This window comes from Athene cunicularia (assembly GCF_003259725.1).
Source record: "Athene cunicularia isolate RWA chromosome 3 unlocalized genomic scaffold, athCun1 chr3_part1, whole genome shotgun sequence".
Classification (NCBI taxonomy): Eukaryota; Metazoa; Chordata; class Aves; order Strigiformes; family Strigidae; genus Athene; species Athene cunicularia.
In genome coordinates, this window is record NW_020799097.1 from 65,523,362 (window position 1) to 65,543,401 (window position 20,040).

Sequence of the window (20,040 nt, forward strand, 5' to 3'; positions counted from 1 at the left end):
GGTGTCAGAATTACTTTGTTTCCTTATGGGTTTTGCCTTAGCTAATCACTTCTGGGGTTTTTTTGTGTTTTGTCTCCTTTAAAGGTCGTTTGTATGCAATGCAAACAGGGATGAAGATTGATAGTAAAACCCCAGAATGCCGTAAATTTTTATCCAAACTTATGGATCAGTTGGAAGCTGTAAGTAGAATTTATTACTCTCCTCTAAAATGATTCATGGTGTTACTTTAAGTTTTATTTAAGCTTCTGCAAATACTATCTTTTTTCTCTCATCAGTCATTGATGCAACTATTCTGTATGCAGGCATACTGTATGAATTTAAGTTATATGTAATGAATTGGCAGAAGGATTGAAAGGTGATAAAGCTTTGTGCATATGTATATTTATAGGTATGTATGCATGCACATAACAAATTTTATACAGCAGACATTTTCTGTAAGATTTTTGTTTAGACAACATTAATTATGATACTTTATTCATACATATTCTCATGAGAAATCATAATTCATTACAAAGCAAATACAGGAGTGCTGGAATACTCTTTTTATTGATTTATCTTTGATTCCTTGAAGTCCATGAGTTACTTTCAGTGCTTGTAGGACTGGCTATCCTGGTCTTTGGGTGCTTTTGAAATTTTTTACCTAAACTGTTGTACCCAGGGAGTTTTTTAAAACATTCTCTAAATGATAAAGATACTTTTGATCATACTCTTTGTTAGAGATTGAGGATCTTTACTATGAAGTAGGACAAGAGGTAATGGCCTCAAGTTGCACCAGGGAAGGTCTAGACTAGATATTAGGAAGCATTTCTTTACAGAATGGGTTGTTAGACGTTGGAATGGGCTGCCCAGGGAGGTGGTGGAGTCCCCATCCCTGGAGGTATTTAAGAGTCAGGTCGACTAACCACTTAGGGATATGGTGTAGTTGGGAACTGTTAGTGTTAGGTTAATGGACTGGATGATCTTCAAGGTCTTTTCCAACCTAGACAATTCTGTGAATTTTTTATAAGCAGAATCTTACCTATGTGGGTAAGACATAACTACACCACACTCTTTGAGTAGATCTGATAGTATTAAAAAGCAAATAACCTTAAATAGAACAGTGTTAAACAAAGGAAGGTAAAGTCATTGTACAGATAGTCAGTTCAAGTTCCAGGAGCTGTTTATGTTCATATGTTGTATTTTTCAGTAGTATTGGAATGTGTGGATTTTAAGGTTTAAATGATCGTTTGGAAGCAGAAAGTAATATTGAAAAATGAAGCAACGGTTCTTTTTGTGTTCTGTATTAATGATTCCATCCAAAATCTAGACATAGCAATGCCTGAAGAGTTTGTGTGAAACTAGTGCAACAGCCTTCAGTTCTTCAGGAGGGGAAAAAAAAAAAGAAACATGAATAATTTGTCTTTTTTTTTTTTTTTTTTTTTCATACCTTGTGCTTCTTGCTGTGTTTAATATTTAGCAGTGGAAAATCCAGTGCACAGTGACTTCTTGGTGTGTTATTTAATGAACTTTTTACATCTTTAATGGGTCTAGTTTCCTGTTCAGAAGGGTGGCAGAAGTGGTAAGATTAAAACTCTGACAGATTTTGCTCTTCATTTCGTAAGGATTAAAATTTGGTGGATCTCTTGTGGTACTGTAGCAACTGATCTGTCTGCAGCATTCGATTACCCATTTTGTTTCAAATTTGGAAAGACTAGGAAAAGCAGCAAAACCCCATGGTTTCATCTTTCAGTTGCTGATAAGGTTGTCTGTGTGACAGCTGATGCTCAGGGACTGGAGTTCCTTCTGCGTAGCCCGGTGGTTGAAGGATGGAGAGACCACTTCTAAGCAGATCTAATAGAGCATTTGGGGAGCTAGGAATCTTGTATAAGTTGACAATTTGGACCTCTGTGGTAGTTTAATAGCAGTCATTTTCAGTCTGCCCTGAACCAGCAGGGGGCACAAAGGATGCTACAGGGCTGCCTCAAATGTTTCTCAGCTTTCTGTTTGTTGTCACAATTGATTATTTTAGATGTTAAAACAGAAACTTACAAACAGTACTGAATCTTATAGTAGCAAAGAATAAATCAGCATAGATGTCTCTGGAAATTATCAGATGTGTTCTTTGCAAGAAACTTCATAATATTCCAGATATGTGAATTAAATAAATAGTGACTTTTGTATCCAAAATGCATACTTCTGTCACATATTTATACAGATGATTGTGTTGTTTTGCTTTTCCAGTAGGTAACTATTTCATTTAAATGTTTTTAGTAAAATTTAACAAAATTTGCTTGATTTTAGGTTCAAATTATAAATCATTTAAAACGTCAGTACCGCTGTACTGAATCATGGATTGTGTGAAGGGTAATTTCAAAAGTAAATAACTTGGTTAACTGTTTTTAGAAGCATATGTAACCAAGTGTCATTTGTACATTTGAAATCAGCTCCACTGAATATCAGATCAAGCATAGTACTAAAGTTATTTTCTGTGTTTTAGCTGTATGTATAGGCTGATGAACTATGTATAAACAAATCATTTTGTCTTCAGTTAGCATCAGTGTTTCATTTCAGTGATATATCTTGCAACTTACAAATTGTGGTACATTCACAAGAAAAACAATTGCACTTTGTAAAACAAATACTTTTTGCAAACTAGGTAGAGTACAATTTTGACAAAAGTCTTCAAATTTAAAGTTCTATTTGGAAAGTTTATATTTCAGTACTGAAATCAGGTAACTTTGCTGGCAACATTCTGTGTGTTTAAAAAGTTGGCAACAAACTAAAAAATATGGAAATGCAGCCTGCATGATTAAATGTTCTTCACACGCACAGTTGAAAATAACTGCCATTCAGAGATTGTTTTTAAATCTTTTGGCAAAATAAAGACTGCAGGTTAGTATCATGCAGTGTTCCTGTTTTTGTTCTCTAAGGATAGCCTGAGATTTCCTTATGTGCAAACAGTAAGCCTATTCAGAAGTTGTAAATCCACCTGTTGTAACTGTTAGAGGGTTATTTGCTTTACTGACTTATTAGGAAACCTGAGGATTCTTGTACTCTAATGTCTTTGAAAAGAGGTCTTTGAATTGCAGTACACTGCTTACGCTGAAAATTCCAGTAAATCCATAGGTCACTAGACCGGTCAAGGTAGGGCTCAGATGCCTTGAAAAATATAGTGAACTACAGTGAAATTAGCTTTACAAGAGAAAAGATACATGATCACTTTGACCTATAGTACCTTTATAAAGCATGCATTACTTTATCAGTTGAACTGTGCTGAATCCTGACACAGGCTTCAAAGTGCTTCATCTTTCACATAGTAAGGTGAAAAATACCTGTAGGTGTTCCTTCATGATATTGTAGTTGTGTTTATTTTTAATGTGTATTTTTATTTTTGCTTGGTTGGTTTGGGGTTTTTTTGTGATTGAAGACAGTATTTGGAGGTACTTGCTCATAGTAATTCTTCCTCCAAAAGAATATGCATACTCTGTAGTGCGTTGTTGCTTTTAGTGTTTATCCTGTTAGAAGATGGAAATTTGTGAAATAATTGAAGTGTATGTTGTTTCTTTTTTAAATTGTACTTGGCTTTATCTAAATCAGCAGCTTCTTGTGTTTTAATTAGATTGAAGAATTGCTAGAGTCTAATATGGTAATTAATGTATTTTTTCCCAACTTTTTTCAGATGAAAAAGCAATTTGGTGATAATGAAGCAATTACTCAGGAAATTGTTGGTTCTGCTCACGTGGAGAATTATGCCTTGAAAATGTTTTTGTATGCAGACAATGAAGACAGAGCTGGGCAATTTCATAAGTAGGTGAAAATCTTAAATTTTGTTATCTAAATTAAGATACTGGTTAAGAAATTTGAATATCTAAATTCTCTTTAATTTGACTGGAAATAGGAATTAGGCTTTAATACTTTCATTCCTCTTTCAGAAAACTAGATTTGTTACTACTTGTGTGTCTCTTGACTTCACACATTAACTGGTATTCTCCTTTTGTTCCTTACCTAATAGCAAGCTGCCTAGAACCCCAGACTAATATTGAACTTGACATCAAGCATGCTATAGTTTCTACTGCCCAGTGATATTAAAATAGTTGTGATGATTCATTATGTGGTTTGATTTACAGCAATTATTTCAGCATGTTGATGGCTTTTTCTAATATAGGATGTCCTATGTCCTGTATTGAACATTCCAAACTAGAATTAAGTGCAGAACACATGACCATCTTTAAAAAGTACTGAAAACTTTCTGCATAGTTGTCAGAAGACTAGTCAATATATTGCTAAATGTAAACATTGTAAATTCTGCAACATCAGGATAAAAGAAAGAAAAAAGTAGTGATGATTGGCTTGAAATAAGCCACTATGATCTAAATGCCAACTTCTAAAATGTGATCATGAGAGACCAACATTACCAAGTTAGTGACATGTTTTCTTTTTTACAGAAACATGATTAAGTCCTTTTATACTGCAAGTCTCCTGATAGATGTTCTAACAGTATTTGGGGAGCTCTCTGAAGAGGTAAGTGTTAGGGATATCAGTGTATTACCTGATTGCTTTTCCTAGCAGAGCTGAAAATTACTTTTTTAGTTCTGTGAAGTTTTTATAATTTGTGAATATAAACTATAAAGAACATAGGTTCTAGTTGTGTAGACAAATACATGTTAGTAAGTCATAAGGAATTATGTTAAGTATTTCAAATAAATTGTATGTGAAGTATTAGACAACTGTTATCTTTTAGAAAATGCTTCATAAGTATCAGAAATTCAAAGTCTGTTTATTAATGTGGGACACATAACATTGCATTGAGCAAGTAGGAATGATTATAGGACAAAATGATACAAAGTGGCTTTTTCCACCTTCACTTTTTTCACCATGCAAGCAAGAAATTTAGCACTAGTAATTAAGGTGGAATTGTGTACAGTTTTAGTTAGAATAGGTATTCTTGGTATTACAACAAACTCCACTTTTAAAAGGTGATAAGTTGGAAGAATGTGGATTTACTTCATAAAAAAAATGACTTGCTATCTGGCCATTAGGACATGAATATTTTAATTCAAAAAAATATCTGCTAAAGTCATTAACACAATGCTCTTTTAGTTCAAGTGGTCTTTTAATGAAACAAGTATTCCATAATTGACTAAACTAGATCACTATTACTTTTATTAAGGCACACCAGAAGAATCTCTTCATCTGTTTTAAAGCAAACTTTTCTGTTAGGTACATGGTCAGCTGTTCTCTATTATTCATGCCCCACAGAAGAATTAATCTCTGATATAGAGGAGCAGGTACTCTTAATAATGTAATCCTTGTTCTGAAAATTAAAAGTGAGATTTTTCTTGCTAAATTAACTGAATGAGAAGCTCGATTTGAAAATGTAATTATAGAGTTGATAACTTCTGGGGAAAAAAAAATAAAATTAAAGCTGCTACTGACTCATGAAGACAAGTTTCAAATCTTGTTAAAGAAAGGTTGAAATAACTGGGAAAAATAAATAAGAAACCGCAACAATGCTAAACAGTCTGAGAGAGAAATCGGCAAGTGCTGATCATGTAAATGCCGAATATGTCTCAGGACACCTAAATCCACACAGGTAATCAACAATTTTTTTGTTTTGTTTTATGATCAATTAGTTATGATTTTGTTTGGAAGGGACCTTAAAAAATCATCTAGTTCCAACCTCCCTGGCATGGGCAGGGACACCTTCTGCTAGATCAGATTGTTCAAAGCCCCAAACAACCTGGCCTGGAACACTGCCAGGGAGGGGGCAGCCACAGCTTCTCTGGGCAACCTGTTCCTGTGTCTCACCACCCTCACAATAAAGACTTTATTCCTTATATCTAATCTAAACCTGCTCTCTTTCAGCTTAAAGCCATTACCCCTCATCCTATTGCTACACTCCCTGATGAAGAGTCCCTCCCCATCTTTCCTGCAGCTCCTTTTAAGCACTGGAAAGCCACTCTAAGGTCTCCTCAGAGCCTTCTTTTCTCCAGGCTGAACAACCCCAACTCTCTCAGCCTGTCCTCACAGGGGAGGTGCTCCAGCCCCCAGATCATCTTTGTGGCCCTTCTCTGGACCCACTCAAGCAGGTCCATGTCCTTCTTATGTTGGGGGCCCCAGAGCTGGACACAGCACTCCAGGTGAGGTCTGAGGAGAGCAGAGGGGGAGATTGACCTCCTTTTCTTGTATGCTTGGGTGTTACAGACTTCTACACTTACTCTAGTAAAAATGCCTTAGAAACCAAAAGCTTTGTTTTTCAGACCAGTAACAAGCCTGTGATTGTTGATCCCAAACTATTCCATGGCCTGCTTGGATTTACAGAATAGCTCAACCTGACACCTGGTTATATAGTCTGACATCTAAACTCAGACCACCTGCATGTCTTTTCAGTATGTAATTGCTGCCTCGTGTATGGAATATCAGCTATTGAAAGGCTTTTAAATCAGCAGCAGAAGGCATAGGAAGCAAATACTTGACACCTGAAATCAGAAAATGGGTATTGTAATAATATGTGTATATTTTTAATTGGCAAGTGGTTCATTATTGGGTAGGATGAATGGATTGTGTCACAGTGGATGTTCAATATCTCAATATTCAAACTGTGGAAAAAGATTTTCTGGAAGATGTGCTTTACAAGGCACAGCTGACGGTAAATCAGTAAGAAGTGTTGCTGATAGTGCTATTCTCAATTACCTCAGTAATAGTGTTCATATGGTAGGACAGCCTTCCAAAAAGTGACGTCAGTGCACATTAAAAAGATACTAAAAGCAGGAAAGTTTAGGTTCTCATTTCTGGAATTACAAGCTTTACATTTGGGATGCATCAAACACTTTGTTCCCTTCTACTCTCTCCATCCAGTGTTTTGGTGGGGACATATTTTGGTCCATTTTTAAATACACGTTCCCAAGGGAACCACCAGCCTAGCTGAGGGGCTCAGCAATGTCCTGTGGTGGGGCTGCTAGAGCTGGCTATGTCCGGTATGGGGCAGCCCTGGTCTCTGCTCGCAACCACTACCCCTGCTGCCCCCTGTAGCCAGCACCTGGGCATGGACATCTGATGCAACAGCATCTTCACACTTTATCCCGAAATAATTGTGGCATTAGAACAGAGAGGAGATATACAGCTGTTAAATCTTGCATAATGGTCTTTTCTGGAAGTACAATATTCTGTATGTGTATTTCCAAATTTTGTGGCTTTTACTGTATTTGTGAATGATAAAAGAATTTAATCTGTAAAACTACCTGACCAGGAATGATTATTAAAAGAAAGTAGTTAACAAAAAGGTATGTTTTCGAATTGTACATTTTCTTTCTGAGGTATAGTGAATGCATTTTAATAAATCTATCATCAGGATAGGCTTTCTTCTGGAGAACATTTTATTTACAAAAACGAAGACTATCTTTCTCTTGGGCTGTGTGAGCACTCTGGTGGATAACAACATACTAAATATGAGCAAGAGAGCTTGCTGGAGATATCCATTATACTGCCACTCTCTACTGTGTTCTGGATGACAATGCAATATACTTTGTGAAGTACAATTTTGAATTTCACTTACTAATTTTCAAAAACTTTGGATGTAATTTCAGTCAGGACTTTTTAAAAGACATTATTCTGTCTACCTCAGTTTTCAAACCACTTTACCTGTAACTGTTACTGTGGAAGTTTGAGTTCACCAGTACCTTGCAAGTGATGATGTTGATGTGAAACAACCTGCATTGTTCACTTGGCCAAATTATTCTACTCATCCTTCCACATTTCTTATCTTTATTTATATTCAGCCTTGTTCCTTGAAATATATTTCCTTGTAACTGTTGGAACTGTTAAATTCTGTCATACTACTTTTGCCAAAGTAGTTGATTTGCATAATCAGTTAAAGATTTCTTGTAACAATTAAGAACTCTTCCTGAATTTAAAAAAACAGTATTGGAACAGTCTCAGGAGATATAAAGTGGCCAATCTTCTTTCCATATTTTGACATATTAAAGTTGTACCTAAGAACAGTAAAGTATATTTTTAAAAATTAAATTAAAAATCTCAAAATAGTTGAGATTCTGAGATTTATTTCAATCACTCATGTTTTGTGAAAATAATGTATGAAACCCCAGGTGAAATGCTTTTCCCTCAATTTCTTTTTTCCAGAAACTGAAAATAGTGAAACATCATGTTGTTTTTCTTTAAATACTGAAGTTACTACCACATTTTTTCAATTTCACACTGTTACCATGGAAATGGAATCAGAAAGGCAAGCAACAGATTTGCTTCTAAGTGCTATTGCTTCACATTGATACCATTTCAGAAGATGAGAGTTGCAAAAAATTGTTGACTGTCAATAATAGTATTCAATTTTTTTGAGAAGTATTAATATCTTTTATAATAATTGTGTTGTTAAACTTGTCATTAACAGTTTATTTAAAGTCATTATTATAAGTCATTGCTCTGCAGGTATTTTATGTATTGCTAAAGTCCTTAATCTGATTTTTAGCTATGCTACGAAGATATTAAAAATATTGTATGTTCTAGAATGTATATCCTCTACACACCATGTTAATCTGCAACTACAACAGCCTTTCTGTTTTCATTCTTTTACATAACTTTTTAAAATTTGATACATTTTAATTAGAAAAGATTTTATATTATTGAGTAGCATTTTAAGTTTCAGATATTTAAATCTAAAGTAAATAATTATCTAAGTTTATGCATATAGAAAGTTTTCTTTATTATTTCACATCAGCAGTTACTACACAGTGCTCTGTCTTTCACACTAGATGGTCCTGCTATAGTTTATTTCCCTGACATGCTACATTAGTTGAAGATCTCTGTTTTCCTTTCATGTTGAAATCCTGTTAGAGCTGTTCTTTTTATATTTGTTTTTTAATTCACTGATCAATTTCATGTGGTTTTTATCTTTAAAGGGGTGTCAGATGATGGAGAAAACAGTTTAGTTTTATAATCTCATCTCAGGGAGGAAAACCTGCTTATATTTCTGTTTTGAATGCATTAATTCACAGAAGTGAGTGGTTAAAATGGCTGGCCTTTTCACTTCCCCAGAACGCCCAGCACAGGAAGTATGCCAGGTGGAAGGCAGCATATATTCATAACTGCTTGAAGAATGGAGAGACTCCTCAGCCTGGGCCTATTGGAATGGAAGGAGAAAGTTTTGGTATGTCTTGCTCTTTTCTTTTTAAAAGAGCAGAGGGCTGGGCCAAGACCGAAATGGTGCTATACACAGTTCTACAGGAAGCACCTCACAGGATACACGGCTTCCTTGTTTAATGTTCCATTCACGATGGGCCACCTTCTGCTTTTTTATTCTGCTTGTCCTACTGTTATTTTTATTGGACCATACTATTTGATTGACTTAAAAAGATGTTTTATTAAATCTTTCCTCTGTAGTGGAGATTGTTATTTTGAATACAGCTACTTTCTAAGAAGGCATTGTCACTTTTGGGCTATAACCATGCATTTCCTTAATGCTACACACAGTCCTTCTTTTAAATCTGTTCTGTAAAGTTATGATCCCTTTCCCAGTTTATCATCTCTCAGAAGTTAGAGTTGAAAATTGATTGATTGTAGATTAATTCAACTTCAAAGCAAGCTGATCTCTCAGACAACCCCTTCATCCCCAAATAATAATGTGGTCTTCAGAACATATTTATGGCATACTCTTTTTAGATTGGATTTCCTGCTGCTTTTTCTCTTATCCCCCTTTTCCTTGTGTTTTTAGTCCCTGTGTTCTTCTGGCTACCTGAATTTCCTGTACAGGTTTCCATGAAATTACCTCCTTAACTGTTCGATAAAAATTGGTGATTTCCAAGGACACCCACTTACCAAAATGAATGTTTGTCAGAACAGGTTGTTTTAAACCTCCCAAATTACAAGTTTTACTGTCTTCTATTTAATACACTCAGATGTGTCTAAACTCTGCTGCTAATTTAAAAGTCCTAGCTCTTCACTAAGAAACATTACGGGCATCCAAACCTTTCTCATTTAGAACTTTTTCAAGACAGACACAACCACTGTGAGCAGGCACAAGCTAGCCTCTCCATGAAGTAACAGAACACATACTGAGCAGACTTTCCTACAAGAGCACATAGATCACATCCTAACCTATTCTGAGAAAGATGGCTCCATTATCTTATTTCATTATGTGCATTTTTACTAAAGGTAACTAAATCCATATTATTTCTAAACCTCATGTTACTGTATTTCTGAAGTATAGATCTACACAGACTTCACAGATGTGTGCAAGTTTTTTCAGAAGCCAAATGAAATCATATACAAAGCTTTGTTTGCTAAACTGCTAAAACAGATAAGTTTATACACAGAGCAGTAATACTATTATCATGCTTTTCAGTTATTGATAAAAGCAAAATATATGCAAAAGTAATTAATTTCTGAAATATATCCAAATAGAAATGGTATGTAATTGTTAAATTAACTTTCAAATATTTTCACCCATTTATTTTTCTATGGTTTGCAGTTTCTTTATGCTTAATGCTTTATGAATGTTTAATTATTTTTGCATTTCACCAGTTGCTTTTGATAGCAATCAGTTTCATTAATAAAGGTCTCCTAATTTTCCTCTCCAGTCCGTGCAGAATCTTGAAATACAAATTTTAAATGTAAATCTCTTATGGAAATAGGATGTTTTCAGAATGGATATTTTCTTTATGCAAGTTAAAACAGACTAATTCTGAACAATGATGATAATCTTTATGTGTAATTCTTCACATACCTAATGAAACAACTAAGAACATTAAATGATTTGAAATTTTCTTCTGAGCTGGTATATGAGACTTGGTGGCTTGAATGAATGTCACTTAAGTTGATGCTTATTTATCTCAACTTAAGGTTGAATTTAGTAATACAAATTTTTCTAGTAAAAAGGAATAATAAATCTACAGTACAAAGGAGGTAGATCTAATTTGTAAAGTGTGACTTGTATCTAACTTTTAGAGCCACCTTGTGGAGGTGGCTACATAAAGTTTTATGAACATATGTATTAATACATATGATCCATGTATTTAAACATCCACACATACACACACATGATGTATACACACACAAGTATTTATTTGTTTCTATTCCATGTTTGGGGTCTGTACCTGAGTCTTCAGTGGATTTTGAAGTCTAGATCTGTAATTTCAATATTTTATGAATAGGCTTGTAATTTTCTGCACATTGGCTTTATTTTAAACATGTAAAAAATTATACGACTGGTTTCTCTTACGGTTTTCAGTGTTTTCAACATGCAGTCTCATGTTTTGAAGCTTCTTTCCTGTTTATGAAGAAAGCGGAGGATGGGCATGACCTACTATTTATAGAAAGATTAAACTGGTGGTCCTTCCAGTAAGCTATAGCATCCTATTCCACTTGGCAGCCACTAGCCGATTCCTTAGCAGAAGACAAATGTGCAGCAGAAGATAAAAAGTAATAAAGTAGCATGAACAAAAACTCTCTAGCTTACCACCTTTATCAGACAGTGAACAAAGTGTAAGGAAGTAGAAGATGGGTAGTCTTACTCCTTCCAAGCCCATCTTTGTTAGAAAGTAGTATATTGCTTGAATTATGAGAGTTTTCTATTGTCCTCCCAATGTGAGCTGGAGAACGTGGCATACAAGGTGAAGTTAAGTGGGTATAAGGATAGTTCTTATTGCTGTCTTAAACTATACTTAATGAGAGAGTGTAGAGATCTAACCCAGACTGTTCTTGGACATGCATAGTGATAGGACAAGAGGTAATGGACGTAGATAGCAACAAGGAAAATGTTAATTATTAGGAAAATAACTTTAATAATAAACATGGTCAGATACTGAAGAGGGTGTCCAAGAGAGGTTATGGAATCTCCATCCTTGGAAATATCCAAAACCCAACTGGACACCATCCTGGGCAACCGGCTCTAGCTGACCCTGCTTGAAGGGGGCTTGGACTAGATAATCTCAAGAGGTCCTTTCAACCCCAGTCATTCTGTGCATAGAGCAGCATGATCCATGTTAGTGCTGCTATAAGTGAGGAATTGGACAAGGTAGCCTGCAAGGTATCCTTCAGCATTTTTATGATTCTTGAATAAAATCATTCAGTTGTATATGGAAAAGAGAATCAATGAGTGGAAAGGGGAGAGGGCCAGATAAGAGTGCTTCTGGGGTGCAGATTTAGCCAAAAAAGTCTGAAAAGTAGCTCTCCACAGTGTAATCTCTTATTATTTATATGTCCTGGCCACCAATAGATTTAAAAGAAAAAACTCTAAAAATTATAAAATACATTGTCACTATTTTTTTAATGAGAATGTACACCAAACATCTATCCCTGTTTATTCTTAGTCTTTATTCTGTTAAAAGTAGACAAAAGTGTCTAAAAGTCTTGGTGCCAATTATAATTTCCTTGCAGTTTCCTGGATAAAATACTGTTTGGATATTAATGCTGCAGAAACACTACAACATAAGTAAATTCAAATGTTTGTGAACAAATAACCGGTATGATACAATATGATTCCCAAGCTACCAGTTTATTCTTGTTATTACGTTTTCCTTACCTAAAGATGTCCTACAGACTTAAAACACTTTCTTACCTACTAAAATACACTCCAGTCTAGGCACAGCTATATTTGAAGTGAAGCATTATCAAACTAATTCCTTCTTCAACGTTCAATCTTTTTCAAAGCAGTTTTCTTAACTGCTGATGCAGCTGTAGTGAGAGAGATTTACAATGCAGCTCCAGCTGCAAACATCACCACATATTTGTAAGTCACATTGCACCAGTTTGATAATTTAATGGGGAAGACAACATGTGGGAAAACATCTTTTGTTATAGTAAATGGAATGAATTACCCAATTAAAAATGTCTAGCTTTACTGGTCTGGCTCATAGTGTAGTAATGTTTACAAAGCTCACCTGATGATGTGAAATGAATTATTAATTCTAAACAACTGCAAAAATAGAATTTCTAAGCAAAGATTAGATTTGCTAAAAATCTATGTATGCAGCTTGTGTAGAAACAATAATTGTTCCTCAGCAGCAACAAATAGGCTCTTTCTTCATTTTAGTAATATGAAGGCAAAGGTAACTGACTTGCTCAAGGCTGCAAAAGAAACTTGCAGGAGGGATAGTAGGATTCAGACTTCACTCAAATCATTACCATTCACTGCAGGTCATTACAAGCAATAGTGTGAATTGGTGAGGACTGTTATTTTCATTACCAAGATATGTCTACGTGCAACTTAAAAGAGACACAAATGCTGAGTGAGCCAAAATTTCAGTATGCTTATTGATAGGGAGCCTGCATTATCTATAACTTGGCAATTTTTTTTATTGTTGTTGAATTGTATTTCATGTAGTAAGAGAATTTCTCATGCTTACTTTCCAAGCAATGAAATGAAAAATACTTTTTGATGTTTGCTTTTGGAAATTAACTCCTTAGTGTAGGTATCCATAATGCTTTACATGACAAAGACAAATTTGTACAAATTAGTTTTTATTAGAAGAATTGGTAAAAAAAAAAAAGTGTCAATTCTTGCTTTGTGTATCATAAGAAGAAAAGCGGCATTGTTTGAATGTATGACTGGACCTTCCCCATTCCTTTCTGCTTGCTCATTTTCTTCTTCCCTTTGCAAGTGGAAAAAGTCTGTTTAAACAGAGTGAAACTAGGTCTCTGTAGCTTGACAAATTACCATTTTTTTCCAAAGTGTTATTTTCTTTGTGATTCTTGAAAACCATACTGTAACTCTTGTTTTTACAGTAACATAGGCATGCTTTATGCAGTCCTGCTGTTGGATTTATGGATGTTGTTGTCAAGATGCCACCATGGAAACCTTAAAATTACATACTTTATTAATGCAGTTGGAATACAAGTCTTAGAGTACACATAAAGGTCACTTAGCAGTAGCCCTAGGTCATCCAACAAGATTTTATACTAATGGAAAAAAAAAAAAAGTGTAATTTCAAATATGAAAAAGTATCTAACTGGTCATGGTATAGCTGTGGTAAAATACATTAAATGTCACCACTTTCATTGCAATAAATAACAAGTATTCTATATTTATATTACAGAATTCTAGGAAACCTTTATAATCCCAACTAGTAGAAAGAACAGTATATGAAAAGTTGATGAATCTTGTTGATGAGTCCATTTCTCAATGTTGTAGAAACAAATATTCACATATATATGTTTTTAAAAAGCAGTGTTCCAATAGAACCTTATGTTATGCGTATTTCAGCAATATCTCAAGCTAAAGACGAACAGTGCAGCAGAATGAGAAGATGTTTCTAATTTTCTGGACTTGGTGAAAACAGAAGTCCAGAGAATTGGAGAAGTCTGGACTCCTTAAAAATTTTGCTAGTTTTAAGTTTGGTGCTCTGGGCTGCTGAAGTTAGTCATAATGGGTGCTTCCTTACACTAGACAAGGGAATGCCTATTAAGCCTTGAGATTCCTCTGCTTATATGAAAGTATCTTTGGACAGTTGGTTATGGATCCAGGGGTATCACTCCACTTATTGAAGTCTTGCCTTCAAGAAATAAGTAATTTAAAAAAAAAAACACCACCAAAAAAAACAAGCATAGAGATAGTTTGGGTATACTGTAGTTCTGAGGAAAATCTAAAGAGCACATGGATTCATTATGCTGGGATCCAAGCACAAAGGCTGATGAGATTCCAAGACAAGAAATTCAGCTGGCGCTGAAACTGAATGTGAAACAATTGTGTCACTGTTCCACAGCCTCGTATTTCAGCATCCTTAAGCAAGTTGCAAGCTTTAAATTTTAGGGTATTACTGCTTTATGAGAAATTAATTTTCTAATTTTTGTAATGTTCGTTCCCATTCCCTGGAAAAGGTTTGTTTTTCAATAATGTTATGGATGTTCTAACCACCGAACTTAAAACCAGTTGTTTGATTTAAGTGTTGTTTTCAGCAGTCTGAAATCCTTTTATTTAGTACTACTGTTAAAACTTAACGAATACTGCAAGTGCATATCTCAAAATGGTTCTAATATTTTAATCTCTGATAAAGAATACTTCAAATATTTACTTTGCAGAAAGAATAGTTACAATAGTTTGATGAAATCTGAACACTTTAAACACCTAAGAAGAGTTAATTTAAACAAAACTACTTTTAAGTTTAATACAGGTTAACATTTGCCAATTGCATAATGAGGAAATCAAACAGTTGAGCTTGATCTTTTGATACGTATACCTGATTAAAATTATATTGCCCTTTTGTGAATTTGCTTCTTACAGGCACTCTTACTAAGGGTGGTCAGCACTTCTAACACTTCTTCTCGGGTTGCTTTGCTTCTGTTTATAACACTGCCAGACTTTAACCATTTGAGTTCATCTTCTATGGCTAGTGTTGCCTACAGCATTGCACTTTTACAGGAGTGACTAGAGACCATGAACTATGCAGTGAGGAAGTTTGAAGCTGAAACTGGGGATGTCTTGGAGACGAGATTGGGAGACACAAGTATGGGGCAAGGGGTTGCAGATATGGGATATGAAGCCCTGGTGCAGATAGGATCAGAATGGGACTGAAGAGCCAGGTAATGGCGACAGGAAGCTGCAGGGGACAGAATGAAGGAATAAATGCATTAATGGTTTAAGTCTGTAACTCTTAGTTGAGGTACTAAGTACAATAAAAGCATGTTTTCTCCCACTCCCTAATTCTCAAAAGTGGCTTAATTTTTACAACAGCTTTCCTAAAATACTAGCTTCAGTCAGACACCCAACATAGAAAATCCAACCATATGGCTACAATTTAACCAAACTATGAATAATTGATAACAGTGTTACAAGTAAACTTGGGTAGCCTTACCTTCAGACAGCATGATGAATGTGCGTAACTATTTCATTAATCTTACATATAGTAAGTCTCTGGGATTTTTGTTAAACTAAATTTTATTTTCTGGAACTGTTTTAAAGTAGCTTTCTTAGTTAACGCCAAAAACACTGAAAAATACAGCTTTCAACCAATGGCTTATTCCTATCATTACATTATTTTTAAAAAGGTAGCAAGTGTTTGCTTTGGAATCTCACCTCTTTTTTTGCCAGTTTTGACACATTTAATTTTATTTCCTGCATGTTCGCCACATAATATTGCAGTATGAGTTACTAGCAAGGGAAAAATCTAGTGCCTTAAGATATCCTTTGCCTTCCAGAATTCTGCCAGATGTTTGTTTGCATGTCAGAAATAGCTTCATAAAATCACAGCCTGAATTACTGGTTGCAGCAAGTGAAAGTAATTTTCACAAGTGACATACAAAAAATTTTACTCTGTTCTTTGTTTTTATATTAAATTTTGCTAGGAATTCTTGACATGCCCGAGACAACTTTGCTTCCAGGTTTCTTTGCTTTTTTAGTACTTTAAAATGAAGACTTTTGGTATTAGACTGTGGATTTGGGGATTTGTGAATGTATTTATTAGTATTTGAATGTTCTAAATGAAAGTAAACAACTACAACCTTGCAATAGAAGCCAAAAATATATTATTTAACTGTGTATTTATTAAAAGTCCAGTAAAAATGTCCTAATGACAGTACTGTTGATTATACTCCACATTATAGCCTTTTATTGTAGTAAATAGTATTGTGACTTAGAAGGTGTTTAGTAATTTTTAGTAAATGTAGTACCTGTACTTTTTCTGTGAGGAAGAGGGCCTCAGATGGGAAAAAAAATCTGATATTTGTTATAGTAGTATTTGTAATAATAAACTTCAGTTACTAAGCAGTAGAGGTGTTTGCATAACAGAGTCTTGTATAGTTGAAGATCAGTGTGGATTTCAGGCAAGAATATCTCTCTTGCCAGCTCTAGACATGTACAGGTTGCTTGCTGCCTTTCAAGAACTGGCTGTTAACAAAGCCATTCCCAAAACTGTGCTCATTCCATCTGACAGTATCAAACACACAGTAAAAGAAAAACAGCTTTTTAATACTGAACTGAACTCAAATTAAGGAGCAGAAATCAACCATTTTCTAAATTAACTGGGTCATTAGCATAATAAATTTGGAACATTAGCTTTCAAAGCAACATTAATTAAACTAGACTGGAACCTTAAGTACATAATTAAATTGAAAAATAATGCATATGTTCTTCGTACGTGCTATGAAATATATTGAACATCATTATTCTTATAGTGCAATATGTAGTCTAACTGTTCTAGATACAGTTATGACTTGGCCAAGCTGCATTTTGGTTTTTTGTTCAATATTACTTTCCAAAAGTTTGCTCGTTTTGCTATTTATTTGTGGTTTGTTTAATTGATATGGGCTGGAAGGATTGGCATTGTCTTTTCTTTTTACAAAGAGGTTGTAAGGCAAATACAGTTTTCCATATTGTGGTTCATGTATATATTAAAATACAGATCACTGCATATTTGTAGTATCTTGTTCAGCTACTGTGGATGCACTTCATGGAGGTATAAGGGAGTGTACTAATGAGACAGATTGCTTATATTCAGACCAGTAATGAGATGATCCTTCAATTTAAACAGATCTTTGAATATATGTGAGTTTATAGATCTTTATCCTGTGATCTGTTGTTTTTTACTTTGTCAAATCAACTGTAGGTGTTTTGGGTTGATAAATGTTTTATGTCACACTGTGGTGGCAATTTTTCTACTAACAAAAATTTGAAAGGAGGTTTTAAAAGGAAGCCTAAGTTTTCAAGTGTTTGTACAGAAGAGTTGCAGTAATTCCTGTTTTGTGTCATCTTGGCAGATGTTGAAAGGGAAGAAGCAGGGTCATCTTCTCTCCATAGTGGAACAACTCAACCAGCATCTTCATCTACATATGAAGCTAACAACATACCAACTAGTAATTACACTGGCATACATATACCACCAGGTGCCCATGCACCAGCTAACACTCCAGCTGAAGTACCTCATAACACAGGTATGTCCAAAACACACCCAAAAAATTCATGCCTTTATTGAGAGGCAGATTCTATGCCTCTTCCCATTACATATGAAGTAACATATAGGTATTCTATGGCAGAATCAACTTCATAAACTAACATCATAAAAAATGCAAATGGAAATATTATGTTTTTATGGTTTTGAAAATATATAATTCATGTTTTGGAGCACTTTGACAGAAGAGATAAATGGACTGAAAGAGTGAGTGTTCCTGCAGACAGAATTTTTTTTCTTCTCTAGAATTATGCATTGCAACATCTATACTATAAAGCACTATTTGAATCTTTCACTTGATAGTGAAATTATATGATTTCATTTCATTTTTAGCTTTCCCTGTGCAGATAGACTGCTGTTCTCTATGTGGAAACATATCCAACATAATGTTGAAGCTGTTACAACAACACTGTAACAATCATGCCTGATGTACCATTCATACTTTTTTTCTGTTTGGTTTATGCTTCTTTTCCCATGCAAGTACTTTAGTGTGGTTGACCTCAAACAATATTATTAATGGAAATTTTGTCCCTGTTGCTAAACATATTGGCTTCTCCAGCTGCCTTCTTGTTCTGTGTCATTTTTGGACTGAAAACAAGTTCTTAAAAATCCAAAGTTCTTCCCAGTTGCTGTATTAAAAAAAAAAAAAAGTTGTATTTAAATGATTTGTGAATACAACTTTTTCACCTCATGTTACCTTTTTATAATAATGTTTAATAAGACTAAAGAAGTAAAGTTCTTGATTTTGATCCTCATGATCATTTGATCAGATATGTTTCTGTATTATAGAACATATTAGATATCTTTGTTGCACAACCCTTCCTTTTCTTTTACTTTCTCATTTTAAAAATGCTTCACCCTAGGAAAAGTTCAGGATGGTCTTCTTTCCCGTTTATCAAGGGGAAATCCTTCAGATAGGTGGGGGTTTTTGGGTCTGGGAGGGGAAGAGTATTGTTTTTTACATTCAGCCTAGGTAAATGTTTAGCTCTTTGTTTTTACCAGATCTGAAAATTACAAGATACGTACCTTGTTGGAATACATGAATTCTTGCATTATATAGTTTTAATTCCATCAGTCATTCCATGAAATAACAGATAATTTAGAAAAGTGGTTAATACCATCTTCCTACATAGCAGATATTACAGAAATAACTTTGTTAGTCTGATAAGTTCTGGACATACTGCAAAGATACAGTTTTGGATCAGTGCAGATGAGACTGTCTAAAATGTGAACGTAGGCACAAGAATGCTTTACAGCGTGATGTTTTTTCTAGCATCACCAGTTCCCTTTTAGATCTAGTTAGCTTTTTTTATTCTCAGCAGTTGTTTTTGAAGAAATTAGGAGTTAGTTTGAAAGTGTGAGACGGCAGCCATGGGCTTTAAAAATACAATAATGGAGGCTCTCTGTGATATTTAAAAAGCAGAATTTAAACTTCAAATATAGAAGTTTACTCCTACTCTTCTTTAGCAGGTTTTCCTCAGTACTTTAGGATAACCAGTGTCCTTTGCATTAATATTTTTTTTTTCTTTTTTTTAATGATTGAAATTAAATTTCTGGGAAATACTGTACTGATGAAATGAATGACAGCCTCTGAATTCTTCTGTATTTTATAAAACATTCATAGTCTGAAGTGAGGATTTAAAAATTGTTGAAAACTTTTGGAATTGGGAAGCTATCAGCTACTTAATTTAAAAATCATTGAGTTACCAGGTTTACCTGTTGTATTTTCTTATTTTGTCTGCTTACTTTTAAAGTCTATAAATAAAAACAACCCAAATCCAATTTTTTGCATTGATTTGCAGGAGTGACAAGTAACACCATTCAGCCTGCTCCTCAGAATATTCCTCTAGTCGATCCTTCCCTTTACAGTGCTCAATCTGCAGGTAAGGTTGTGGCTTTTGTATTGTCTGTACATGGACATGCTGTGTCCTGTGTGTCTCCCCTGCACTGAAACAAGAAGTTTGAGAAACAATGTTATCATTACCTGAATGCTACTAGTTCAGAAATTTAAAAAAAAAAAAAGACACCATCTACACATTTTGTTGCCAGGAGTTTTATAGTGTCTGAAAGTTTTGCTACAGTGTATGATTAGTGTTGTTTGTCTGACTTTTTCAAACGAATGGGCTAGCGTTGTGTCAGGTTTTTTTTATGTTGTTCTCAGGTGAGGTTC

At 34.6% G+C, this 20,040-nt stretch overlaps 1 protein-coding gene across 2 annotated transcripts in view; it reads left to right on the forward strand.

The window, feature by feature from the left end:
- Nucleotides 1-20,040, forward strand: part of VTA1 (vesicle trafficking 1) — a 40,835-nt gene that overhangs the window by 13,263 nt on the left and 7,532 nt on the right. The window contains exons 2-7 of one of the 2 annotated variants that reach the window (XM_026844514.1): nt 85-179; nt 3,659-3,786; nt 4,425-4,500; nt 9,028-9,134; nt 17,672-17,853; nt 19,673-19,753. In XM_026844514.1, coding sequence (XP_026700315.1) covers nt 99-179; nt 3,659-3,786; nt 4,425-4,500; nt 9,028-9,134; nt 17,672-17,853; nt 19,673-19,753 — 655 coding nt within the window. In that variant the 5' untranslated portion in view covers nt 85-98. Of the gene's footprint in view, nt 1-84; nt 180-3,658; nt 3,787-4,424; nt 4,501-9,027; nt 9,140-17,671; nt 17,854-19,672; nt 19,754-20,040 lie in introns of both variants that reach the window. The other variant, XM_026844515.1, reaches the window with a different exon arrangement.